Source organism: Rhinopithecus roxellana, chromosome 9 (assembly GCF_007565055.1).
Source record: "Rhinopithecus roxellana isolate Shanxi Qingling chromosome 9, ASM756505v1, whole genome shotgun sequence".
In the NCBI taxonomy this organism is placed as follows: Eukaryota; Metazoa; Chordata; class Mammalia; order Primates; family Cercopithecidae; genus Rhinopithecus; species Rhinopithecus roxellana.
Window position 1 is genome coordinate 19,788,668 of NC_044557.1, and position 27,911 is coordinate 19,816,578.

General features: G+C 38.7%; 1 protein-coding gene across 2 annotated transcripts in view; it reads right to left on the bottom strand.

The window, feature by feature from the left end:
• The window catches only part of LOC104679664 (disintegrin and metalloproteinase domain-containing protein 32), a 175,420-nt gene that overhangs the window by 59,105 nt on the left and 88,404 nt on the right, over window positions 1–27,911 (bottom strand). Inside the window, exons 12-14 of one of the 2 annotated variants that reach the window (XM_030937474.1) lie at window positions 21,552–21,732; window positions 12,273–12,365; window positions 10,750–10,948 (exon numbers count right to left, since the gene is read on the bottom strand). In XM_030937474.1, the coding sequence (XP_030793334.1) occupies window positions 10,750–10,948; window positions 12,273–12,365; window positions 21,552–21,732 (473 nt within the window). The remainder of the gene's footprint in view (window positions 1–10,749; window positions 10,949–12,272; window positions 12,366–21,551; window positions 21,733–27,911) is intronic. The other variant, XM_030937475.1, reaches the window with a different exon arrangement.

A 27,911-nucleotide genomic window follows, 5' to 3' on the forward strand; every position in this document is an offset into this window, starting at 1 on the left:
TTCATGATTGCCATTCTAACTGGTGTGAGATGGTATCTCATTGTGGTTTTGATTTGCATTTCTCTGATGGCGAGTGACGATGAGCATTTTTTCACGTGTCTGCTGGCTGTATGAATATCTTCTTTTGAGAAATGTCTGTTCATATCCTTTCCCCACTTTTTGATGGGGTTGTTTGTTTTTTTCTTGTAAATTTGTTTGAGTTCTTTGTAGATTCTGGATATTAGCCCTTTGTCAGATGAGTAGGTTGCAAACATTTTCTCCCATTCTGTAGGTTGCCTGTTCACTCTGATGGTAGTTTCTTTTGCTGTGCAAAAGCTCTTTAGTTTAATTAGATCCCATTTGTCAATTTTGGCTTTTGCTGCCGTTGCTTTTGGTGTTTTCGACATGAAGTCCTTGCCCATGCCTATGTCCTGAATGGTACTACCTAGGTTTTCTTCTAGGGTTTTTATGGTATTAGGTCTAACATTTAAGTCTCTAATCCATCTTGAATTAATCTTCGTATAAGGGGTAAGGAAAGGATCCAGTTTCAGCTTTCTACTTATGGCTAGCCAATTTTCCCAGCACCATTTATTAAATAGGGAATCCTTTCCCCATTTCTTGTTTCTCTCAGGTTTGTCAAAGATCAGATGGCTGTAGATGTGCGGTATTATTTCTGAGGACTCTGTTCTGTTCCATTGGTCTATATCTCTGTTTTGGTACCAGTACCATGCTGTTTTGGTTACTGTAGCCTTGTAGTATAGTTTGAAGTCAGGTAGCGTGACACCTCCAGCTTTGTCCTTTTGACTTGGGATTGTCCTGGCAATGCGGGCTCTTTTTTGGTTCCATATGAACTTTAAAGCCGTTTTTTCCAATTCTGTGAAGAAACTCATTGGTAGCTTGATGGGGATGGCATTGAATCTATAAATAACCTTGGGGAGTATGGCCATTTTCACGATATTGATTCTTCCTATCCATGAGCATGGTATGTTCTTCCATTTGTTTGTGTCCTCTTTGATTTCACTGAGCAGTGGTTTGTAGTTCTCCTTGAAGAGGTCCTTTACATCCCTTGTAAGCTGGATTCCTAGGTATTTTATTCTCTTTGAAGCAATTGTGAATGGAAGTTCATTCCTGATTTGGCTCTCTGCTTGTCTGTTGCTGGTGTATAAGAATGCTTGTGATTTTTGCACATTAATTTTGTATCCTGAGACTTTGCTGAAGTTGCTTATCAGCTTAAGGAGATTTTGGGCTGAGACGATGGGGTTTTCTAAATATACAATCATGTCATCTGCAAACAGGGACAATTTGACTTCTTCTTTTCCTAACTGGATACCCTTGATTTCTTTCTCTTGCCTGATTGCCCTAGCCAGAACTTCCAACACTATGTTGAATAGGAGTGGTGAGAGAGGGCATCCCTGTCTTGTGCCAGTTTTCAAAGGGAATTTTTCCAGTTTTTGCCCATTCAGTATGATATTAGCTGTGGGTTTGTCATAAATAGCTCTTATTATTTTGAGGTACATTCCATCAATACCGAATTTATTGAGCGTTTTTAGCATGAAGGGCTGTTGAATTTTGTCAAAAGCCTTTTCTGCATCTATTGAGACAATCATGTGGTTCTTGTCTTTGGTTCTGTTTATATGCTGGATTACGTTTATTGATTTGCGAATGTTGAACCAGCCTTGCATCCCAGGGATGAAGCCCACTTGATCATGGTGGATAAGCTTTTTGATGTGCTGCTGAATCCGGTTTGCCAGTATTTTATTGAGAATTTTTGCATCAATGTTCATCAGGGATATTGGTCTAAAATTCTCTTTTTTTGTTGTGTCTCTGCCAGGCTTTGGTATCAGGATGATGTTGGCCTCATAAAATGAGTTAGGGAGGATTCCCTCTTTTTCTATTGATTGGAATAGTTTCAGAAGGAATGGTACCAGCTCCTCCTTGTACCTCTGGTAGAATTCAGCTGTGAATCCATCTGGTCCTGGACTTTTTTTTGGTGGGTGGGCTATTAATTGTTGCCTCAATTTCAGAGCCTGCTATTGGTCTATTCAGGGATTCAACTTCTTCCTGGTTTAGCCTTGGGAGAGTGTAAGTGTCCAGGAAATTATCCATTTCTTCTAGATTTTCTAGTTGATTTGCATAGAGGCGTTTATATTATTCTCTGATGGTAGTTTGTATTTCTGTGGGGTCGGTGGTGATATCCCCTTTATCATTTTTTATTGCATCTATTGGATTCCTCTCTCTTTTCTTCTTTATTAGCCTTGCTAGCGGTCTGTCAATTTTGTTGATCTTTTCAAAAAACCAACTCCTGGATTCATTGATTTTTTGGAGGGTTTTTTGTGTCTCTATCTCCTTCATTTCGGCTCTGATCTTAGTTATTTCTTGCCTTCTGCTAGCTTTTGAATGTGATTGCTCTTGCCTCTCTAGTTCTTTTAATTGTGATGTTAGAGTGTCAATTTTAGATCTTTCCTGCTTTGTCTTGTGGGCATTTAGTGCTATAAATTTCCCTCTACACACTGCTTTAAATGTGTCCCAGAGATTCTGGTATGTTGCATCTTTGTTCTCATTGGTTTCAAAGAACATCTTTATTTCCGCTTTCATTTCGTTATTTACCCAGTAGTCATTCAGGAGCAGGTTGTTCAGTTTCCATGTAGTTGAGCGGTTTTGATTGAGTTTCTTAGTCCTGAGTTCTAGTTTGATTGCACTGTGGTCTGAGAGACAGTTTGTTATAATTTCTGTTCTTTTACATTTGCTGAGGAGTGCTTTACTTCCAATTATGTGGTCAATTTTGGAATAAGTGCGATGTGGTGCTGAGAAGAATGTATATTCTGTTGATTTGGGGTGGAGAGTTCTATAGATGTCTATTAGGTCCGCTTGGTGCAGAGATGAGTTCAATTCCTGGATATCCTTGTTAACTTTCTGTCTCGTTGATCTGTCTAATGTTGACAGTGGAGTGTTGAAGTCTCCCATTATTATTGTATGGGAGTCTAAGTCTCTTTGTAAGTCTCTAAGGACTTGCTTTATGAATCTGGGTGCTCCTGTATTGGGTGCATATATATTTAGGATAGTTAGCTCTTCCTGTTGAATTGATCCCTTTACCATTATGTAATGGCCTTCTTTGTCTCTTTTGATCTTTGATGGTTTAAAGTCTGTTTTATCAGAGACTAGGATTGCAACCCCTGCTTTTTTTTGTTCTCCATTTGCTTGGTAGATCTTCCTCCATCCCTTTATTTTGAGCCTATGTATGTCTCTGCATGTGAGATGAGTCTCCTGAATACAGCAGACTGATGGGTCTTGACTCTTAATCCAGTTTGCCAGTCTGTGTCTTTTAATTGGAGCATTTAGTCCATTAACATTTAAGGTTAATATTGTTATGTGTGAACTTGATCCTGCCATTATGATATTAACTGGTTATTTTGCTCGTTAGTTGATGCAGTTTCTTCCTAGCCTCGATGGTCTTTACATTTTGGCATGTTTTTGCAATGGCTGGTACCGGTTGTTCCTTTCCATGTTTAGGGCTTCCTTCAGGGTCTCTTGTAAGGCAGGCCTGGTGGTGACAAAATCTCTAAGCATTTGCTTATCTGTAAAGGATTTTATTTCTCCTTCACTTATGAAACTTAGTTTGGCTGGATATGAAATTCTGGGTTGAAAATTCTTTTCTTTAAGAACGTTGAATATTGGCCCCCACTCTCTTCTGGCTTGTAGAGTTTCTGCCGAGAGATCTGCTGTTAGTCTGATGGGCTTCCCTTTGTGGGTAACCCGACCTTTCTCTCTGGCTGCCCTTAAGATTTTTTCCTTCATTTCAACTTTGGTGAATCTGGCAATTATGTGTCTTGGAGTTGCTCTTCTGGAGGAGTATCTTTGTGGCGTTCTCTGTATTTCCTGAATTTGAATGTTGGCCTGCCCTACTAGGTTGGGGAAGTTCTCCTGGATGATATCCTGAAGAGTGTTTTCCAACTTGGTTCCATTTTCCCCCTCACTTTCAGGCACCCCAATCAGACGTAGATTTGGTCTTTTTACGTAATCCCATACTTCTTGCAGGCTTTGCTCATTTCTTTTTCTTCTTTTTTCTTTTGGTTTCTCTTCTCGCTTCATTTCATTCATTTGATCTTCAATCGCTGATACTCTTTCTTCCAGTTGATCGAGTCGGTTACTGAAGCTTGTGCATTTGTCACGTATTTCTCGTGTCATGGTTTTCATCTCTGTCATTTCGTTTATGATCTTCTCTGCATTAATGAGTCTAGCTGTCAATTCTTCCACTCTTTTTTCAAGATTTTTAGTTTCTTTGCGCTGGGTACGTAATTCCTCCTTTAGCTCTGATAAGTTTGATGGACTGAAGCCTTCTTCTCTCCTCTCGTCCAAGTCATTCTCTGACCAGCTTTGATCTGTTGCTGGCGATGGGCTGCGCTCCTTTGCAGGGGGAGATGTGCTCTTATTTTTTGAATTTTCAGCTTTTCTGCCCTGCTTCTTCCCCATCTTTGTGGTTTTATCTGTCTCTGGTCTTTGATGGTGGTGACGTACTGATGGGGTTTTGGTATAGGTGTCCTTCCTGTTTGATAGTTTTCCTTCTGACAGTCAGAAGGACTGTCTGTTGGTCTGTTGGAGATTGCTTGAGGTCCACTCCAGACCCTGTTTGCCTGGGTATCAGCAGCAGAGGTTGCCGAAGATAGAATATTGCTGAACAGCGAGTGTACCTGTCTGATTCTTCCTTTGGAAGTTTCCTCTCAGGGGTGTACTCCACCCTGTGAGGTGTGGGGTGTCAGACTGCCCCTAGTGGGGGATTTCTCCCAGCTAGGCTACTCAGGGGTCAGGGACACACCTGAGCAGGCAGTCTGTCCGTTCTCAGATCTCAACCTCCGCGTTGGGAGATCCGCGGCTCTCCCAAAAGCTGTCAGACAGAGTCGTTCGCGTCTGCACCGGCTCCCGCTACTTCCCCTGTTGGTCTTCAGCTGTGCGCTGTCCCCAGAGGTGGAGACTACAGAGACAGGCAGGCTTCCTTGAGCTGCTGTGAGCTCCACCCAGTTCGAGCTTCCCAGCAGCTTTGTTTACCTAGTTAAGCCTCAGCAATGGCGAGCGCCCCTCCCCCAGCCTCGCTGCTGCCTTGAGGATAGATTGCGGCAGACTGCTGTGTTAGCAGTGAGGGAGGCTTCGTGGGCGTGGGACCCTCCCGGCCAGGTGTGGGATATATTCTCCTGGTGTGCCTATATGCTTACAGCGCAGTATTGGGGTGGGAGTTACCCGATTTTCCAGGTGTTGTGTGTCTCAGTTCCTCTGGCTAGGAAAACGGATCCCCTTCCCCCTTGCGCTTCCAGGTGAGGCGATGCCTCGCCCTGCTTCAGCTCTCGCTGGTCAGGCTGCAGCAGCTGACCAGCACCGATTGTCCGGCACTCCCTAGTGAGATGACCCCAGTACCTCAGTTGAAAATGCAGAAATCACCGGTCTTCTGTGTCGCTCGCGCTGGGAGTTGGAGACTGGAGCTGTTCCTATTCGGCCATCTTGCTCCGCCCTCTGATGAGGTTTTATACATTCTGGGATTCTGTATCTTTTAGGTGGAGCATTTAGCCCATTTACATTCAATGTTAGTATTGAAATGTGAGGTCCCATTGTATTCATCATGCTCTTTGTTGCCTCTGTACTTTGGGTTTTGTGCTTTGGCTTTTTAACTTGTATTTTTGTTTTATAGGTCCTGTGTGATTTATTCTTGAAAGAGGTTTTGTTTTGATGTGTTTACAGGATCTGTTTCAAGACTTAGAGCTCCTTTTAGCAGTTCTTCTAGTGGTGGCTTGGTAATGGCGAATTCTCTCAGCATTTGTGTGTCTGAAAAATACTGTATCTTTCCTTCACATATGACACTTAGTTTCACTGGATACAAAATTCTTGGCTGATGATTGTTTTGTTTGAGGAGGCTGAAGATAGGGACCCAATCTCTTCTAACTTGTAGGGTTTCTGCTGAGAAATATGCTGATAATCTGATAGGTCTTCCTTTATAGGTTACCTGGTGCTTCTGTCTCACAGCTCTTAAGATTCTTTCCTTCGTCTTAACTTTGGAAAACCTGATGACAATGTGCCTAGGCAATGATCTTTTTGCAATGAATTTCCCAGGTGCTCCTTGTGCTTCTTGTATTTGGATGTCTAGGTCTCTCACAAGGCCAGGGAAGTTTTCCTCGATTATTCCCCCAAATACGTTTTCCAAGCTTTTAGAATCCTCTTCTTACTCAGGAGCACCAATTATTCTTCGACTTGGTCGTTTAACATAATCCCAGACTTATTGGAGGCTCTGTTCATATTTTCTTATTCTTTTTCCCTTGTCTTTGGTGGATTTGATTATTTCAAAGACCACATCTTAGAACTCTGAATTTCTTTCTTCTACTTGTTCAGCTCTATTGCTAAGACTTTCCAGAGCATTTTGCATTTCTAATAATGTGTCCAAAATTCCCAGAATTTTTTGTTGTTTTTTTCTTTAAACTGTCTATTTCCTTGAATAATTCTCCCTTCACTTCTTGTGTCATTTTTTGGATTTCATTGCATTAGGCTTCTCCTTTCTCTATTGCCTCCCTGATTAGCTTAATAACTAACCTCCTGATTTCTTCTTTTTTTTTTTTTTTTTTTTTTTTTTGTCTTTTTTTTTTTTCCTTTTTGTGGAGAACGGGGTCTCGCTGTATTACCCAGGCAGGTCTCGAACTCCTGGGCTCAAGCTATCCTCCCGCCTCTGCCTCCCTGAGAGCTGGGATTACAGGCGTGAGCCACCGCACCCGGCCTGATTTCTTCTTCAGGTAAATCAAGGATTTCTTCTTGGTTTTAATCCATTGCTCATGAACTAGTGTGATTTTGGGGGGATGTTAAAGAGCCTTGTTTTGTCATATTACCAGGAATAGTTTTCTGGTTCCTTCTCATTTGGGTAGGCACTGTCAGAGGGAAGGTGTAGGGCTGAAGGCTTTTGTTCAGATTATTTTGTCCCATGGGGTGTTCCCTTGATGTAGTACTCACCCCCTGTTTCTATGGATGTGGCTTCCTATGAGCCAAACTGCAGTGATTGTTGTCTGTCTTCTGGGTCTAACCATCCAGCGAGTCTACCTAGCTCCAGGCTGGTACTGGTAATTGTCTGCACAGAGTCCTGTGATATGAACTGTCTATGAGTCTCTCAGCCATGGATACCAGCAACTGTTCTGGTGGAGGTAGCGGAGGGTATAATGGACTACATGAGGGTTCTTAGCTTTGGTGGCTTAATACCCTATTTTTGTGCCAGTTGGCCTCCTGCCAGGAGGTGGTCCTTTCCAGAGAGCATCAGCTGTGGTAGTATGGAGAGGGACCAGTGGTGGGTGGGTGCCTAGAACTCCCAAGAGTATATACCCTTTGTCTTCAGTGACCAGAATGGGTAAGGAAGACCATCAGGTGGGGGCAGGGTTAGGCATGTCTGTGCTCAGACTCTCCTTAGGTCCTGCTGTGGCTGCTGTGTGGGGCATGGGGGTGAGATTCCAGGTCACTGGCGTTGTGCACCAACTTACATGTTGGATTATGTTACTTAATCTTTTTTTTTTCTCTTGCTTCTTTCAAAATTTCATTATCTTCATTGACGGTTTTATTACAATATGTCTTGGTGTAGTCTTGTTTGGATGAAACACGACTGAAGAATTTTGAGCTTGGTATAATCTTCTTTGGATTAAACCCGACTGAAGGATTTTGAGCTTCCTGTACCTGTGCATTTATATCTTTCCTAAGATTTTGGAAGTTTTCAGTTATTATTATTTTAAATAAGCTTCTGTTCTTGTCTCTCTTCTCCTTTCTCACCTCGTATAATGAGAATATTAGCTTTCGTGATGCTGTTTCAAAATCCCATAGTGTTTGTTTCTTCGTTTCTTTCCATTCTTTTTTCTTATTTCTCCTCTAGTTGTATATATACAAGTAATCCATTTGCAAGTTCACAGATCTTTCTTTTCCTTTGTGAATTCTGTTGTTGATGTTATCTATTGCATTTTAATGTTATTCATTTTGTTCTTCAGCCCAATAACTTGATTATTTTTTATAAAAAATATATGTTGCTTCTCTGTGATCTTTTGAAGTTTGTGGAGTATCCTTAGAACAATTATTTTGAATCTCGTTCAGGCAATTTGAAGATCTTTATTTCTTTGGGATCAGTTATTAGAAAATTATTGTGTCATTTGATGGTGATAAGTTTCCTCAGCTTTTCATGTTTCTTATTGTATTGCATTGATACCTTCAAATTTGATGCAGAGTCACCATTTTGAAACTTTACAGAATGCTTTCACTGATTTAAAAAATATCTTACTCTATAGGTGGGAAAAAGGCTGTTAGAAAGGTAGAGTTGGATAGTTCTGGCTTTGGTGAAGCCACAGCAGTGAACCCTCCATGCATTTCTGTCAGCTGAGGTCAACATTAACAAAGATTGCAGGGGGTCCCGAGCAGCTAACGTTGTGGTATCTGCAGGGACAACGAGACTGCTGCGTTTCCAATGGTGAAGGATCCTGGGGTCCTCAATCTCTTTTTCTCCCACCAGGGAGGTCATGGCCCTGGGCAATTTCATGTGGCACAAGGTCTGGTTTGAGGGCATTCCCCCACTGGTGTCTGATGCACGGTGCCCATGCAGTAGCCACAGAGCCAGGGACTGAATCACAAGCATACATGAAGAGACCAAAGGGTACAGGGCAGCAGTGACACTGGTGCTTAAGGTGAAGACAGCCCTGCTTCCACATATGTAATGATGTATGAAGTAGAGTAGGTGTTTGTGGAGCAGAAGGAGAGTCAGGGTCTTAAGCACACGTGGGTATACAGCAACAAAAGTTCCTAGGTTCAGTGTGAAGACTCACATAGCTGCACTATCTCTGAGCCTGAGGCATGAGTGCACACACTGCAGACCCAAACCACAGCTCCAGGGTCAGGGGTGCACACAGGATTGGGAGGGGTAGTTGCTCAAGTCCCACAGCTATAAAACAGTAGCTGATTCTTGGAGGAAAGGCACATTTGGATCTCATTTACCATGGAGCCAGAGGCTGGGATGACTCTTGGTTATCTCAGTAATAAAAGATGCCACTGTCCTCTGCAGAGCAGGCTACTGGAGATGACAATGGCACATGCTGAGTGGCTAATACTGATGGCCTCCTCCCTTCTTTGTTCATAACCATCTCCATATATCTCAGATGTGCTGCTGTAATCAGCAATCCTTCTTTACAGTTTTTCCCATTTTTTTCTCCGCTGTACTGCTAGAGGGTTCTCAGATGGACCTTAGAGCCTTTGCAAGACTATTATACTTCATAAATAGTTGCCTATTTTTTTGTTTTTTGTGAGGGGATGAAGACCGGCATCCTAAAAATCTTTTGCACAACAAAGGAAAAAATCAACATAGTGAAAAGCCAACTTCTATAAAATAAGATGAAGTATTTGCAGATCATATGTATAGTAAGGAATTCATTTCCAAAATATATCAGTAACTCATAAAACTCAGTACCAAAAGAAAATAACCTGATCAAAAATGGAGAAAAGATTAAATAAACATTTCTCCAAAGAATACACACAATTCATCAAGACATATATGAAAAGATGCTCATCACTAATCACAGAACCACAATGAGATACCACTTCACATCTGTTAGAATGACTATTGTCAAAAAGATAAAAGATAATAAATGTTGGTGAAGATGTGGAGAAAAGAAACCCCCATACACTGTCGGTGGGAATATAAATTGGTACAGCTGCTATGGAAAACAATATGGAACGTCCTTAGAAATCAAAAGTAGAACTACCTTATGATTCACCAATTCCAACTGAGTACAGATTCAAAGGAAATGAATCAATATTGCAAAAGAGATATCTGCACCCCCGTGTTTATTGCTACATTATTCACAACAACCAAGATTTGGAAACAACTGGTGTCTATTTAATTGAAAAAGTGTAACACAATCTGATGTGATGAAAGTCAGTTTTACTTGTGTTCTGAGTATAAGAGAAGAAAGTTCACTTTTAGCTTAGGTAAACAGATAAATGTATTAAAAACATGATATATATATATGTCTGCGTTTATATAGATATATACATATACACAAACATACAAAATCCAATATTAGTCAGAGTAAGGAGGAAAATCCTGCCATTTGCAATAACACAGGTGAACCTGGAGGCCATTATGCTAAGTGAAATAAGCCAGATACAGAGAGATAGATAATGCATGATCTCACTTATATATGCAATCTAAAATTGTCGAACTCAAAAACACAGAGAGTGGAATGATGGTTGCAAGAAGCTGAGGTAAGGGGAGAAATGGGGAAATGCTAGTCAAGGGGTACAAAGTTTCAGTTATGCAAAATAAATAAGTTCAAGAGATGTAATGTACAACAATGTGGCTTTAGTAAATGATATTGTATTATATACTCAAAATCTGCAAAAAGGATAGATACAAAAATTCTTTTAAAGGATAAAAAAGAAAATGGTAACTATATGAGATGGTGGACATGTTAATCAGCTTAACTGGCAAATATTTCACAATGTATACATATATCAAAACAAAATCAAACACCTAAAAACATACATACAATTTTTGTCAGTTATATGTCAGCAAAGATGGAAAAAATATAAACATTAAAAAGAAGAATTAGTGTGTATATGTTTGCTTATACATATAATAAAATATATACATACAAAATATTCCACATTTTATACCATATAAAAATTTCACATTTGATATATATTAAAAATATTCCCCATTATCCTGGTAATGTTAATAACAATGTTAAGGGCTATTTAGATGTAACAAAAAGATATTACCTTTTCCAAATACACTCTCACAACGTGCATCAAGATCATGGCAGTCTCCATCATAACAAATAAACTTGCTATTTTTGCATGGAAGTCCATTGAATAAAGTTATGTCAGGACCACACTCTGGTGAGCTTCCATTACAATTTTCAGCAATGTCACATTCAGGATGTGCTTTTGGCCTACATTCAACACCTGATTGTAAAATCTAAGAGAAATTAGAATATAAAAAATAAAGCATTACAAATAGGATTACTGCGTTTATTAATATTTACTTCAAAATTGTGTTAATCATTTTCGCTTTACTCTATCCATTAATGTATATCAATACTTTTTTATACAAATTACTATGCTAATAATATAAAAATATAAATGAAATGTTATTGACTAAAATAGGAGATAAGACATATGTACAAGAAAATGTAAAACACAAATCTGATGTGATGAAAGTCAAAGTTTTATTGGTATTCTCAATGTAAGAGAAGAACGTTTGCTTTAAGCTTAGGAAATTTATTTCTTTTGGGTGAAAATACTGTAATTTAGTCCATTTCTAAATGAAATATACTTTTTCAAGCCACAGTGTGTAAGTATGGAATACTTTAAAATTCTATGACAACTGTGAAACATGAATAACTGCAGAGGGAAACACAAGCATGATTAAAAACGCAGTTCAACTATGAGAGTTCTTGGAGAGGAAGGAACCAACTATAACCTTTCTCTCAAATCATGGAAGTATGTAGACTCTTTCACACACAGAATTGTGGAAATTTACAAAAAGAATCTTAAATAAAATATCTATCTCATAATTCTTAATTGATGACTTCCAGCTGACACTAAAAAGATTATAGAAGTAAGAATGCAATCAGATAATAACATCCTAAGAAAAGAATACACAAAACTGCATCAGTGCAGGACAGTCATGAAGATAGAATGCATTACAGATAATTCAACAGAGGTATTCTCCTATGAGAAACCTGTTAATAATATTTTAGAAGAGCTGAAAAGAAAAACAGAAAACAGGAGTCAATGTCTTCACCATATAAACTAAAACATAATCTTTAAGTCAAATGATCTTTGAATAATAAGTTCAAAGTTTAAATGATATGCTACATGTACCATGTGAAAAATGTTACTTCTAGTGAGCTTCATTCCTTATACATTCAAGGAAATCTGCTGTATCTTTCAATTACATATAGATACTTATTCACAACCCATAAAAATGTTTTTATTTACAATAATATAAACATTGTATCATGCAAATAAATAATTGTTCCATTCAATGGAGATATTCAATCCTGTACTATCTCTAAATCAAGGTGTAAAAAACAACAGCATCAACTTACTGAAAATATTGGTGTGTAGAACACCTAAGAAAAGTTAACAAAAATCAGAAATCCGATTCTGAATTTATTATCTTTCTCTTTATCTGAAAAGTAATTTAACTGATTTACAGCTGTAGGTCTAAGTGTTGTAAAGTACCCTGCACATGATTTATTACATATCTGAAAGATGTTCATAAACTTAAATCTTACTTGACAGTCTCTGCAGCATGATCCTCTATAACATTTTGCTCCGTCTTTCAGCACACAAGTTCGAAAATCACAACAGCTTGCAGGTCCACATTGCTATGAATTAGTGAAAGGTACAAGTAAAACTACATCATGACAATAGTAAAATCTTTACAAGGAGTTATATTTTGGTGGGCTTACTGTTTAAATTTGGAAAGGGATATGAATGATGCCAATAGTTATAGGTTTTAACATCTCTAAACATTTAAAACACTAATGTAGGACTTTTACCACCAGTCATAAGAGAGTAACTAGTAACCTACTTACCTTCCTCTGGACTATATTCTCTACTTAAAAAACATGGAGAATGTCAGAATGGATAAAAAGCAAGACCTCACTATATGCTGCCTATAAAAATACATCATGTATGAAGACACACATAGACTGAAAATAAAGGCATGGAAAAATGTATTACATGCACATGGAAACACAAAAGAGCAGGAATAGCTATATTTATATTAGATAAAATAGACTTCAAGTCAAAGACTGTAAAAGGAAACAAAGGTGGTCCTCATATAATACTAAAGTAGTCCATTTAGCAAGAGAATATAATAATTCTAAATATAGTGTACCCAACACTGGTGAACCCAAATATATAAAGCAAACATTAATCAATATAAAGAGAAAGAAAGAATACATTACAATAATACTTGGATAATTCAACACCTCACTCAGTAATGGAAAGATCACCCAGACCAAAAAAAAAAAAAAAAAAATCAACAGAGACATCAGAGTCAAACCACACTCTAGACCAAATGGACCTAACACAACATTTCATCAAATAGCTATAAAATGCATATTCTTTTCATTAGCAAGTGAAACATTCTTCAGAACAGACCATATGCTAAGCTAAAAAACACATCTCAACAAATTCAAAAAACAATTAAAATCATGTGAAGCATCTTTTCTGACCACAATGGAATAAAACTAGAAATCAATAACAAGAACTTAGAAAACTACACAAACACACAGAAATTAAACAACATGCTCCTGACTGATCAACAGTCAATGAAGAAATAAAGAATAAAAAAGATTGTTTGAAACAAATGAAATAGAAACACAGCATAACAAAACCTATGAGATACAGCAAAAGCAATACTAAGATGGTAGTTTATAAGAGTAAATGCCCACATCAAAAAAGGAGAAAATCCTCAAATCAGCAACCTAATGATGCACCTCAAGAAACTAGAAAGGCAAGAAGAAATTAAACTTAAAATTAGTAGAACAAAAGAAATAATATAGATCCAAGTAGAAATAAGTAAAAGAGACTACAAGCGCAAATTGAATAAAAAAACAAAACCCATCCATCTGCCGTCTTCAACAGATCCATCTTATATTATATGTAACAAAACCACTAGGCTCACAGTAAAGGGTTGGAGAAAGATCATGCAAATGGAAAACAAAAAAGAGCAGAAGTCACTATTTTTATATCAGATAACACAAACTTTGGACCAAAAACAGTAATAAAAGATAAATAATGACATCACATAATGAAAAAGAGTTCAACAAGAAGAATTAATGGTACCAACTATATATGCACTGAACACTGTAGAACCTAGATTCTATTTGTCAACCTACAAAAACACTTAGTCACACAATAATAGTGGAGAACTTTAATACCCCACTGACAGTGTTAGACAGACCACCAAGACAGAAAACTAAAAAGGAAATTTTGAATGTAATTCAACACTTAACCAATTGGACCTAATACATATTTACAGAGTACCCCATATGTCAACAACAGAATATACATTTTTCTTATCCATGCGCAGAACATACTCTAAGATCGACCACATGCTCAACCATAAACCAAGTCTAAATAAATTTTTTAAAATTGAAATTATACCAACCATACACTCAAGCCACAGTAAAATAAAAACAGAAATCAATACCAAGAAGATATCTCAAAAACCACACAATTACATGGAAATTAAACAACTTGCTCTTGAATGACTTCATGTTGCTGAAAGAGGCACCAAAGAGGGTGGGAAAGAAAGTCTTGAATTGCCAACAGCAACCATCTCTCATCCCCCAACAGCAACTTCACGATGCGGAGAATCTGTGTGATTCAGGGAAGAGAGCACAGTGATTGTGAGACTTTGCACTGAATTCAGTGTTGCCCTGACACAGTGTAAAGCAGAACCAGGCTATCCTCAGCTGACGCCCATCCATGGAGGGGGCATATAAACCAGCCCTAGCCAGAGGGGAACCATCCATCTGATCAGTCAGAGCTTGAGTTCCAGCAAGCCTCACCACCATGGGCTGCAGTACTCTGCAGCCCTAAGTGAACTTGAGGGGCAATCTATGACACAAGGACTGCAATGACTAGACAAGTCCTAGTGGTAAGCTGGGCTCCAAGCCAGACTGCAGGGGCAAGTGACCTGTAGAGACACCAGCCAGGGAAGCTAAGAGAATGCTTGTGTCATCCTTCCCCCAGCCTCAGGCAGCAGAGTGCACAGCTCCAAAAAGACCCTGTCCTTCTGGTTGAGAGAAGGGAACCTGCTGCCTTGAATGGAAGGAGCCAGTCCAGGAAGGATCAATCACCTACTGACTAAACAGCCCTTGGGCCCTAAAGAATGAATAGTGATACCCAGGTAGTATGCTGTAGGCCTTGAGTAAAATTTAGTCATGCTGACTTCAGGTACAAGCTCTACCACAGTGGGGCAGAGCACCAAGAGGGCTCTTGGGTTCCCTGATTCCAAGCCTTTTCTCTTAGATAGCACTTCTGGACCTGCCCTGGGACAGAGGGGAGCCCACTGCCCTGAAGAGTGAGTCCCAGGTCTTGCACACCCACAACAAGCTGACTAAGGACTCACTGGGCCTAAACTCAACATCAGAAGTGGTCTGGCATTACTCCCTGAAGGCCTGTGGTGGTAGAGGCCATAGGGTGAGGCTCCTCAGCCTATGGGGAAAAAAGGTAAGAGTGGGAAGAACTGTGTCAAGTGGTTGGAATACCAGATCAGCCACAGTAGAACGGAACACCAGGTATATTTCTAAGGTTTCTGACTCCAGTCTCTGGCTCCAGGATGGCATCTCTGCACCTGCTCAGGGGCTGTGAGAACTTGCTCCCTAAAGGGGAGGACACAAGCCTTGCTGGCTTTGCCACCTGCTGATCGTGGAGCTCCAGGGCCTTGAGAGAACATAGGCAGTAGTCAGGTAGTGGTTTCAGCAAGCCTTGCGTGAGACCCAGTGACCTGCTGACTTCAGGTCTGATCCAGCACAATCCAAGTGGTGGTGGCCACAGGAACGTGTCTCTCCAACCCCAGCTCCAGAGAGTCGGCACAGAAAGAAAGAGAGATTCCATTTATTTGGGAGAAAGTAAGTAAAGAAAACAAGTGTCTCTGCCTGGTAATCCAGAGAATTCTTCTGGATATTATCCAAGACCACCAAAACAGTACCTCTAAGAGTCTGCAAAAAATCACACCATTACTGAGGTTGGGGTGACCCCTAATGCAAATATGGCCTAAATCACAACACCTAAGTCCTTTCGAATACTCTGGAAAACCTTCCCAAGGAGGATGGCTACAAATAAGCCCAGATGGCAAAGACTATAATAAATACCTAACTCTTCAATGCCCAGAAACCAAAGAACATCCACAAGCATCAAGAAACTCTGACTTCACCAAATGAACTAAATAAGACATCAAGGACTAATCCTGGAGAAACAGAGATATGTGACCTTTCAGACAGAGAATTCAACATAGCTATTTTGAGGAAACTCAAAGAAATTCAAGATAACACAGAGAAGGAATTCAAAATTCTATCAGATAAATTTTAACATAAATTGAAATTATTTTAAAAATCAAGCAGAAATTCTGTGGTTGAAAGAGGCAATTGGCATACTGAAGAATGTATCAGAGTCTCTTAATAGCAGAATTGACCAAGCAGAAGAAAGAATTAGTGAGCCTGAATAAAGGCTATTTGAAAATCCACAGAGGTGACAAATAAAAAAAGAATAAAAAAGAATGAAGCATATCTACGAGATCTACAAAACAGCCTCAAAGGGGCCAGTCTAGGAGTTACTGGCCTTAAAGAGGAGGTAGACAAAGAGGTGCGGGTAGAAAGCTTTTTCCAAAAATATAATAACAGAACTACCCAAACCTAGAGAAAGATATCAATATCCAAGTACAAGAAGATTATAGAACACTGAGCAGATTTAACCCAAAGAAAACTACCTCAAAGCATTTAATAATCAAACCCCTAATGATCTAAGATAAAGGATCCTAAAAGCAGCAAGAGAAAAGAAACAAATAATATACAATGGAGATTCAATATGTCTGGCAGCAGACTTTTCAGCAGAAACCTTACAGGTCGGGAGAGAGTGGCATGACATATTTAAAAGTGCTGGAAAAAAAACTTTTGCCTTAAGATAGCATATCTGGTAAAAAATATATATATATGTATTCTTTAAACATAATGGAGAAATAAAGACTTTCCCAGAGAAAGAAAAGCTGAGGGATTTCATCAACACCAGACCCGTCCTGCAAGAAATGCACAAGGGAATTATTTTATCAGAAAGCAAAGGATATTAATGAGCATTAATAAATCATTTGAAGGTACAAAACTCACTGGTAAGAGTACCTACAAAGAAAAACACAGAATATTATAACACTTTAACTGGGGTGCATAAAAATACTCTTATTCTAAGCAGAAAGACTAGATGATGAACCAATCAAAATAATAACTACAACTTTTCACAACATAGTCAGTACAATATATATAAGTAGAAAAAACAAAAAGTTGAAAAGCAGGGGGAGGAATTAAAAACAGAATTTTTATTAGTCTTCTTGCTTGTTTGTGCAGTGTTAAATTGTTATCAGCTTAAAATAATGGACTCTAAGATAGTATTTGCTAGTCTCATGCTAACCTCAAATCTAAAAACATATAACAGATACACACAAGATAAAAAGCAAGAAATTAAATCATATCACTAGAGGAAAATCACCTTTACTAAAACGAAGATGAAGGAAAGAGGAAAATGAAGGAAATGGGAAGGGAAGGAAAGGAAAGAGAAGAAAGGGGAAAGGAAAGGAAGAAGAAAGGCAAATAACAAAATGGCAGGAGAAAGTTATTATTTATCAATAATAACATGGAATGTAAATCAACTAAACACTCCAATCAAAAATCAAAGAGTGGCTGAATGAATTTTAAAAACAAAAGAAATTAATGATCTGTTGCCTACAATAAATACACTTCACCTATAAAGACATACACAGACTGAAAATAAACAGATGGAAAAGGATCCTTTGCCAATGGAAACTAAACAAAGAGCAGGAGTAGCTAGACTTATATTGGACAAAACACATTTCAAGACAAAAACTATAAGAGACAAAGAAGGTAATTATATAATGATAAAAGGCTCATTTCAGCAAGAGTATATAACAATTGTAAATATATATGCACCCAACACTGGAGCACCCAGATGTATAAAGCAAATATTATTAGAGCTAAAGAGAGAGAGAGACCCAATACAATAACAGCTGGAGACTTTAACACCCCACTTTTAGCACTCAGTAGATCTTCCAGACAGAAAATCAATAAAATCAATAAAGAAACATCAAACTTAATCTGCACTATAGATCAAATGGATCTAATAGATATTTACAGAACATTTCATCCAACAGCTGAATAATACACATTCTTTTCTTCAGAACATGACTTGTTCTCAGGCATAGACAGACCATATGTCAGGTCACAAAAGAAATCTTCAAGCATTCAAAAAAATTAAATAATATCAAGCGTCTTCTCTGACCACAATGGAATAAAACAAGAAAGCAATAACAAAAGGAATTTTGGAAACTATTACAAATACATGGAAATTAAACAATATGCTCCTGAATTAGCAGTGGGTCAATGAGATTAAGAAAGAAATTTAAAAATTTCTTGAAACAAATGATAATGGAGATGCAACATACCAAAATCTATGGGATAGAGCAAAACAGTACTAAAAGGTATGTTTATAGCTCTATGCACTTATATCAAAAAAGAAGAAAAACATTTCTATATGGCAACAGTGAACAATCTGAAAATCAAGAAAGTGATCCCATTTACAATAACTATAAATAAAATTAAATGTCTAGGAATAAATTCAATCAAATAAGTGACAGATCTCTACAATGAAAACTATGAAACATTGATGCAAGAAATTGAGAACACCAAAAATGAAAAAATATTCCATGTTAATGGATTAGAAGAACCAATATTGTTGAAATAGCCACACTACCCAAAGCAATCTACAAATTCAATGCAATCTCTATCAAAATACCAGTGACATTTCTCACAGAAATAGGAAAAAAAAATCCTAAAATTTATATGAAACCAAAAAAGACCCACAATAGCTAAAGCTATCCTGAGCAAAAAGAACAAAACTAGAGGAATCACATTACCTGATTTCAAATCATACTGCAGAGGAATACTAACCAAAATGATATGGTACAGAAACATAGACCAGTGGAACAGAATAGAGAACCTAGAAATAAATCCATTCATCTACCGTAAACTCATTTTTGACAAAGGTGTCCAGAACATACACTGGGAAAAGAACAGTCTCTTCAGTAAGTGATGCTGAGAAAACGGGATATTCATATGCATGATAATGAAACTAGGCCCCTCTCTCTCTTACCATATACAAAAATCAAATCAAAATGGATTAAAGACTTAAATCTAAGACCTCAAACTATGAATCTACTACAAGAAAACATTGGAGAAACTCTCCAGGACATTGGACTGGACACAGATTTCTTGAGTAATACCCCACAAGCACACAAAACCAAACCAAACGTGGACAAATGGGATCACATCAAGTTAAGACGCTTCTGCATAGCAAAGAAAGCAGTCAACAAAGTGAAGAGACAACCCACAGAATGGGAGAAAATATTTGCAAACTACCCATCTGACAAGGGATAATACCCATCTGGATAATATCCAGAACATATAAGGAGCTCAAACAACTCTACAGGAAAAAATCTAATAATCCGATTAAAGGTGGGCAAAAGATCTGAATAGACATTTCTCAAAAGAAGACATACAAATAGCAAAAAGGTATATGAAAAGGGGTTCAACATCAATGAGCATCAGAGAATTGCAAATCAAAACTACAATGAGATATCATCTCATCCCATTTAAAATGGCTTTTATCCAAAAGGTAGGCAATAACAAATGCTGGTGAAGACGTGGAGAAAAGGGGATCCTTGTACACTGTTGGTGGGAGTGCAAATTAGTACAACCACTATGTGGAACAGTTTGGAGGTTCCTCAAAAAAATAAAAACAGAGCTATCATATGATCCAGCAATCCTACTCCTAGGTATATACCCAAAAGAAAGGAAATCAGTATGTCGAACAGATATTTGCATGCTCATATTTATTGCAGCACTATTCTCAATAACTAAGATTTGGAAGCAACCTAAGTGTCTATCTACAGATGAATGGATAAAGGAAATGTGGTACATATACACAATGGAGTACTATTCAGCCATAAAAAAGAATGAGATCCAGTCATATGCAACAATATGGATGGAACTGGAGGTCATTATATTAAGTGAAATAAGCCAGGTGGAGAAAGACAAACACTGCATGTTCCCACTTATTTGTGGAAGCTAAAAGTTAATGCAAATTTAAACCACTACAAAACAACTGGAATAGCTAAAATTTAAGAAGTGGATAATAACAAATTCTAGTTCAGATACGAAGGAACTCAAAGTTTCATATGCTGCTGACAGGAGTGTAAAAAGATATGACCATTTTGGAAAATATTTTGGCAATTTCTTATAGACATACATGTATCATATGACCTAGCAGTTGTACTTGTACAAATTAAGAATAATGGACCAATAGTTTAACAACTTAAATGTCCATTAGCAGGTGAATGTTTGAAACAGATTATGGTATATGTATACAATTAAATATGACTTAAAATTAAAAGGGAGAAACTATTGTGATATGAAATAAATGGATGAATCTCAAAAACACTATATTGAAAGGAAAAAGCCAGACACAAACAGTATGTGCTGTCCCCTTTCATTTATATGACTTTCTAGACCAGGCAAAGGGAACAGAATCACAAATTGTCTGGAGACAAGTGGAGGTAGAAATGACTGCAAATATGAATAAGCTTTTGGGGATTATGGAAAAATATATTTTAATTATACCAAAGGTTATATACATTTGTTGAAACTCATCAACCTGTACACTTAAAATGGGTGCATTTTACTGTATGTGGATTATACCCCAATAAAATTGATTTTTTAAAAAAATCAAGAACCAGGTGTGGTAGCTCATGCCTGCAATCCCAGCACTTCGGAATGCCTGAGGCAGGTGGATTACCTGAGGTCAGGAGTTTGAGACCAGCCTGACCAATATGATGAAACCCTGTCTCTACTGAAAATACAAAATTAGCCAGGCATGGTGGCAGGTGCCTGTAATCCCAGCTACTTGGCAGGCTGAGGCAGGAGAATTGCTTGAACCCGGGAGGCAGAGATTGAAGTGAGCCAAGATCACACCATTGCACTCCAGCCTGGGCAACAAGAGCGAAACCCCATCTCAAAAAATAAATTAATGAAAATAAAATAAAAAATAAAGAAATGACTTGTTCTTACTAAATTGTTAAACATAATACAAAAACATAGTAATTAAAATAATGTGATATGGTACATGTAATCCTGACCTATGGATGGAACAAATCCTAATAAATTGTTGTCTGCCTTATAACCAAGGAAATTTATAACATTTGCAGTACTGCTACAAATATTGAATTATATAAAAGCATTAAACCTTAGGCCTTTTGAATTCATTATATTTTCAGAGTTTCCCTATCAAGTGAATAATCAAAATATCCAGTGTTCATATTACAATATTGATACAGATTCCTGTACTAACTACTGATTCCATTGTGAAGTAAAACCCTAAAGGACACATTGGGCTGCTTAATCAATCTTCATTAAGACATCTGTAAAATGTCCAAAGATTAAGCAGAGATTTGTAAAGAACGCTATGTAGTCTGAAACTCAAAAGTTTATTCTAGACCCTCCTCTTTCCCATTACCAATGATTTTGTGCAGTACATTTTAAACCTGTTCAAAATTCTTCAACCTACAAAACCTAGACAGTATTTTATTGTATGTATTTCAACCCAACTTCACTTACTGTCAACATTCTGCATGGTACTCATTTGAGATACATGACATTTATGAAAAAGATAAACTAAAAATAAATTCATTAATCAATTTTCCTAGTTATCATACTTACAGCTTCAGTACCACAATCACAGATTTCACTTCCCTCCAACCTGCCGTTGCCACAGACTGGTTTTGGAGATTTTTTTTGCATTTGTGGCTTATTCTGAAGACATTTGGCACCCACATTTGAAATGAAATTTTGAAAGCTCCTCAAACTGCAACTGCTAAAAGTCTTCACACCATTGGATTGCCTAAAGATGAATCCATATAATGTCATTGGCGATATACTTCTGAAAACACATTTCTATATGATATAAATTAATTTCAAAATGTTAAATTCAATTGACTATTACAAATGTTTATAATAAGTGCTTAGAGGCCAAAATCATAGTTGAGGATGTCATGTGATTTTATTCACTGGAATACATGTTCTTATTAAAACAAAGCTAAGTACAGTTCAACAGCAAAACACACACACACAGTAATCCAATTTTAAAATAGGCAAAGGATTTGAACAGATATTATTCCAAATAAAAATCAGCACCCAGATTTGGACAGACATCACTTCAAATAAAAATTAACACCCAATTAACAACAAAATTTTATTAAACAAATGAAAATGTGCTTAGTCCTGAACTTCTTCAAATAGCTCAGAAAAAAATTGTATATTTATCAAAATTATATATTATTATGCCCATATACCAATAATAAAGAGAATTCATTGAACAGTTCCATAGGAAGTCCATTTTTACTTTATTTGTATGTAGTAAACATCTGTAATGCAAGGAAGAAACTGAGATTTATTGAGTACCTGTTATGTGCCAGATTTCATTACAGATTTGTCTGTGCACATTGCCTTGAAAGTGAGGATTTAAGATATGAGATGTGGAAGAGGAGGCAGAGCAAGATCATGGAATAGAACCCTCTGGTGATCATCCCTCTGTAGGGACACTGAAGTGAACAATTATCCATGCAAGAAAACACCTTCACAAGAGCTAAAAGAATGAAGTAAAAGATCACAGTAACTGGTTGGCATAATAACAAGAAAAGACACATTGAAGAGGGTAGGAATGACAGTTTTGCATTGCCCACACCATCCCTTCCCCAATCTGAAGCAGTGCACATAGAGAGTGAATTTGTCTTTTAGGAGAGGGAGAAAGAAGTGTGCATGGGACTTTGCCTGAGAAACATGTACCAGCCCCACTACCATAAAACAAAGCAACAGCTGAACCCCGTGGTCCATGATTCCAGCTGGTGCCCACAGACTTCTACACCTGCCCCAGCTCAGAAGGCAATTCGTCACCCCAGCAGGATGAAGCCAAGCCTTGGCCAGCTTCACCACTGGCTGACGAAAGAAGCTTTAGGCCATGAATAAATATCAGTAGCAATCAGGTAATAGTGACTGTGGGTGTTAGGTGAGCAAACCCTAACCATTACTGTGCTGGTCTCTGAGATCATGGGATTCAGGTGTGAGCCAGTAAGCTGCCAGTTGCAGTGGCCATGAAAGTGCACGCACACCTCTCCTGCACCTCCAGACACTGCAGTGTAGAGAGCGACTCCTTCTGCTAGGGGAAGAAAAAGGAAGTGAGCAAGAGACTTTGGGCTTGGAAACCCACAGAACTGTCTCTGATATTCCCCAAGTCCATCAGGGTTGGATACATAGGAATCTTCAAGAGAGCCACAGCATAATTGAGCTTAAGGTGCTATCTAGTGCTGAAATGGCAGCAGTGACCACAGTCTTAACTCATCAGCCAGTACTCTTGGAATTCCTGTAAAGTCCTCTGAAGAAGGACCAGTACAAACAAGGCCAGACTGTGAAGACTAGAAAAAATACTCAATTCTTTAATGCCCAGATATATCCATAAGCATTAATAACATTCAGGAAAATATGATCCCATCAAGTATAATAAATAAGGCACCAGTAACCAAACCTGGAGAAAGATGTGTGAACTCTTACACAGAAAATGCAAAATAGATCTTTTGAGGAAGCTCAAATAACATCAAGAAAACACAGAGAAACAATTCAGAAAATTATCAGACATACTTAACAAAGAGATTGAAATAACTTTAAAAATCAAGCAGAATTCCTGGAGCAATAATAGATAAACTGAAAAATGTATTAGAGGGTCTGAAAAGCAGAAGTGACCAAACAGAAGGAAGAATTCATGAGCTCAAACACAGGCTATTTGAAAACACATCAAGAAGAAAAAAGAAAAAAGGAATTTAAAAGAACAAAGAACACTTATTGGATCAATGAGATAGCATCAAAAAGAAAATGTAAGAGTCATTGACCTTCAAAGGAAGTAGAGGGAGAGAAAGGGGGTAGAAAGGTTATTCAAATAAATAATAATGGGAAATTGTCCAAACCTAAATATAAATATCCAGTCATAAGAAGGTCAAAGATCACCAAGAAGAGTCAACCCAAATAAAACTACCTCAAGGCATAAATATAATAATCAAATTCTCATAGGTCAAGGACAAGAGAGACTCCTAAAAGCAGTAAGAGAAAAGAAGCAAATAACATATGAAGGAGTGTCAATACATCTGGCAGCAGAATTCTCTATGGAAACCTTAAAGACCAGGAAGGAGTGGAATGACATATTCCAAGTCCTGAAGGAAAAAACTTTCAACCAAGAATATTGTACCCAGGAAAACTATCCTTAAAAATGAAGGAGTGATTCAAAACTCTTAGACCAACAACAGTGGAGGGAATTCATCACCACCAAACCAATAAGAAATGCTAAAAGAAGTTTTTCAATCTGACAGAAAAGGATGCTAATGTGCAACAAGAAAACATGTGAAGGTATAAAAGTAAACAAATTTGGAACACTCTAACACTAACTATGGGGTGTAAAACATTCATATCTTTGGTATAAAGATTAAAAGCCAAAGATATTGAAAAACAATAACAATTTTTAAGAGATAGGTAATATAAAAATATGTAAATTTAGAGATCAAAAACTCAAAATTGGGGAGAAGGGAGTTAAAGTGTAGAATTTTTTAGGTTGTGTTTGTTTCATTCTTTGTGATCAAAAAATGGGTATTATCAAAAAGACAAACAAATTACACACTATAAAAGATGGGGATAAAGGCAATATCTTGAACATTCTTAGCAAAAATGTAAATTACACAACCATTATGAAAAACAATATGAACCTTCCTCAAAAACCTAAAAACAGGACTACTATATGATCCAGCAATCCACTACTGGGTTTATGTCTATAAAAAATAAATCAGGGCCGGGCGTGGCGGCTCAAGCCTGTAATCCCAGCACTTTGGGAGGCCGAGACGGGCGGATCATGAGGTCAGGAGATCGAGACCATCCTGGCTAATACGGTGAAACCCCGTCTCTACTAAAAAATACAAAAAACTAGCCGGGCAACGAGGCGGGCGCCTGTAGTCCCAGCTACTCGGGAGGGTGAGACAGGAGAATGGCGTGAACCCAGGAGGCGGAGCTTGCAGTGAGCTGAGAGCCGGCCACTGCACTCCAGCCTGGGCGGCAGAGCAAGACTCCGTCTCAAAATAAATAAATAAATAAATAAATAAATAAATAAATAAATAAATAAATCAGAATATCACAGAGATATCTGCACTCCCATGTTTATTGCAGCACTATTCACAATAGCCAATACATGAAATTAATCTAAATGCCCATCTACAGATAAACTGATTTTTAAAATGTGATATATATGTAAATGGAATATTATTCCACCATAAAAAGGAATGGAATCCTATCATTTCTGACAACATAAATGGAGCAGGATGACATTATGTTAAGTGAAATAAGCCAGACTGCAGAGACAAACACCACATGATTACACTCATGTGTGAAATTTTTAAAAAGTTGATTTCATAGAAATAGAGAGTAGAACAGTGGTTACCAGAGGCTGGTGAGGAGAAGAGAGAGAGGAAGACTGGGATAGGTTGGTTAATGTGTACAAAGTTAGCTAAACAGGAAGAGTAAGTGCGAGTATTTTATTACACAGTAGGGTGACTATATCAAATGACAATGTAGTGCATATTTCAAGATAGCTAGAAGAGCAGATTTTGAATGTTATTGCCACACTGAAATGATAAATGTTTAAAGTGATGGATATGGGAATTACCCTAATTTCATTATACATTATATGCAAATGTTGGAACATTACACTGCGCCCCCATATACACGTAAAAATTTTGGTCAATTATAAATGTTTTAAATGTATGAATAAGAAAGACACAAGTTGTCACTTTTAAAAACTATATATAAATTAAATTATCAAAATGATATATCAGGAATAGGAGGGGGCTTCAAAATGGCTGACTAAGGGAGACTGGCACTTTTCTCATGCACAAAAAAAACCAAAAGAACAAGTAGATAACCAGACATTAAATAGAGGTTCTAAGAGAGAACACTGGAATTCATTGGAAAAGTGACAAAAAAACTTCTGAGGCATAGAAGGAGAGAGGAGCAAAGAAGCCAGCCTGGCCATAATAAGCTCAAATCCAGAAGCAACTCTTCATCGCAAGAGAAGGCAAACAAGATCCCCAGCCACCCACATTCCCATTGTGGATGGCTGCAGTCCTAGTGATGGGACAGTCCCTCAGCCCACAAAGGCTCTGAGATTAGTGTAGGCAGGTGCCTCGAGTCCACAAGTTGGTATTGTTTCACAGAGGGTGTTTGTGCTGGGTCCCAAACACCCCCATCCCCCGCCCACCAAGACACAAGCTGACACAGCACTACACCATTTTGAGAGCCCAGCCCCACCAAACCACCTGATTCAGGTTCGATCCTGAACTGAATCCCGACAGTTCCAGCATGTCCACATCCCTATCGTCCCACTGACATACCCCCACATCCACCCAGAGGGCTGCAGTGTCACAAAACAGGATTGACCCAGGAATGTAGTTGTGTCTCCAGCACTCCAGCTGATTCTGCATCTATAGCCCAGGAAATGAGTGGTGCAGTGCACCAAAAAGGCTAACTCAAGGATGAAGGGAACCAAACAAATTCTACCCAGAGCTTGAAAGTTTCCTGCCCAGGGCTGCTGCAACTGACGGCAAGCTAGAACCCTCCAATGTCAAGGTCACTGTGTATCTGCATCTACCTTCAGAGGGACTTAGGACTGGCCTGATAACATGCTGTCCTGGGGCCTGAGGACAAGCTTGCCCCACCTGCTGACTTCAGTGCCCATGCACACCATCTGGAGACCTGAGAACAGGTCCATTCTACCAACTGCCACCACTGCTGGCACCTGAGCATGTCACCTGGATGCCAGAAGAACAATCCACTCAAACCACCATCACTGGTGCCTTTGTATGCCACCTGGAGGCTCCAGCAAGCACTTCCTACTGCCACCACCACTGGTGCTGAAGGACCAATAAACCTGGCATCCTTGTCCTTAGCAGAACCTCACCACAGCATCCACTAACAACCACAGACCAAGCTACTGGGGAACTCATAAACACCACTGATGCTGCTAACAGACAAAGAAATCCTAAGGAGACTACAATACTGTGCTCACCAAGAAATAAGGCCAAAAAATCCTACTCAACCAATACTATAAATACATCTATAGGGAAAAGATTTCCCCATTAAAGTCAATTCATAAAATTGTAAGAAGCAACTGACACACCAGATGTGCCGATATTAATGTAAAGACACAAAAAAGCATGAAAAAAGAAAGAACAAATATACCTCTAAAGGAATACAAAAATTATGCAGTAACAAAGCCAAAACAAAAAGAAATCTGAAGATGGCCGAATAGGAACAACTCCAGTCTCCAACTCCCAGCGCGAGCGACACAGAAGACCGGTGATTTCTGCATTTTCAACTGAGGTACTGGGGTCATCTCACTAGGGAGTGCCGGACAATCGGTGCTGGTCAGCTGCTGCAGCCTGACCAGCGAGAGCTGAAGCAGGGCGAGGCATCGCCTCACCTGGAAGCGCAAGGGGGAAGGGGATCCGTTTTCCTAGCCAGGGGAACTGAGACACACAACACCTGGAAAATCGGGTAACTCCCACCCCAATACTGCGCTGTAAGCATACAGGCATTCCAGGAGAATATATCCCACACCTGGCCGGGAGGGTCCCACGCCCACGAAGCCTCCCTCACTGCTAACACAGCAGTCTGCCGCGATCTATCCGCAAGGCAGCAGCGAGGCTGGGGGAGGGGCGCCCGCCATTGCTGAGGCTTAAGTAGGTAAACAAAGCCGCTGGGAAGCTCGAACTGGGTGGAGCTCACAGCAGCTCAAGGAAGCCTGCCTGTCTCTGTAGTCTCCACCTCTGGGGACAGCGCACAGCTGAAGACCAACAGGGGAAGTAGCGGGAGCCGGTGCAGACGCGAACGACTCTGTCTGACAGCTTTGGGGAGAGCCGCGGATCTCCCAACGCGGAGGTTGAGATCTGAGAACGGACAGACTGCCTGCTCAGGTGTGTCCCTGACCCCTGA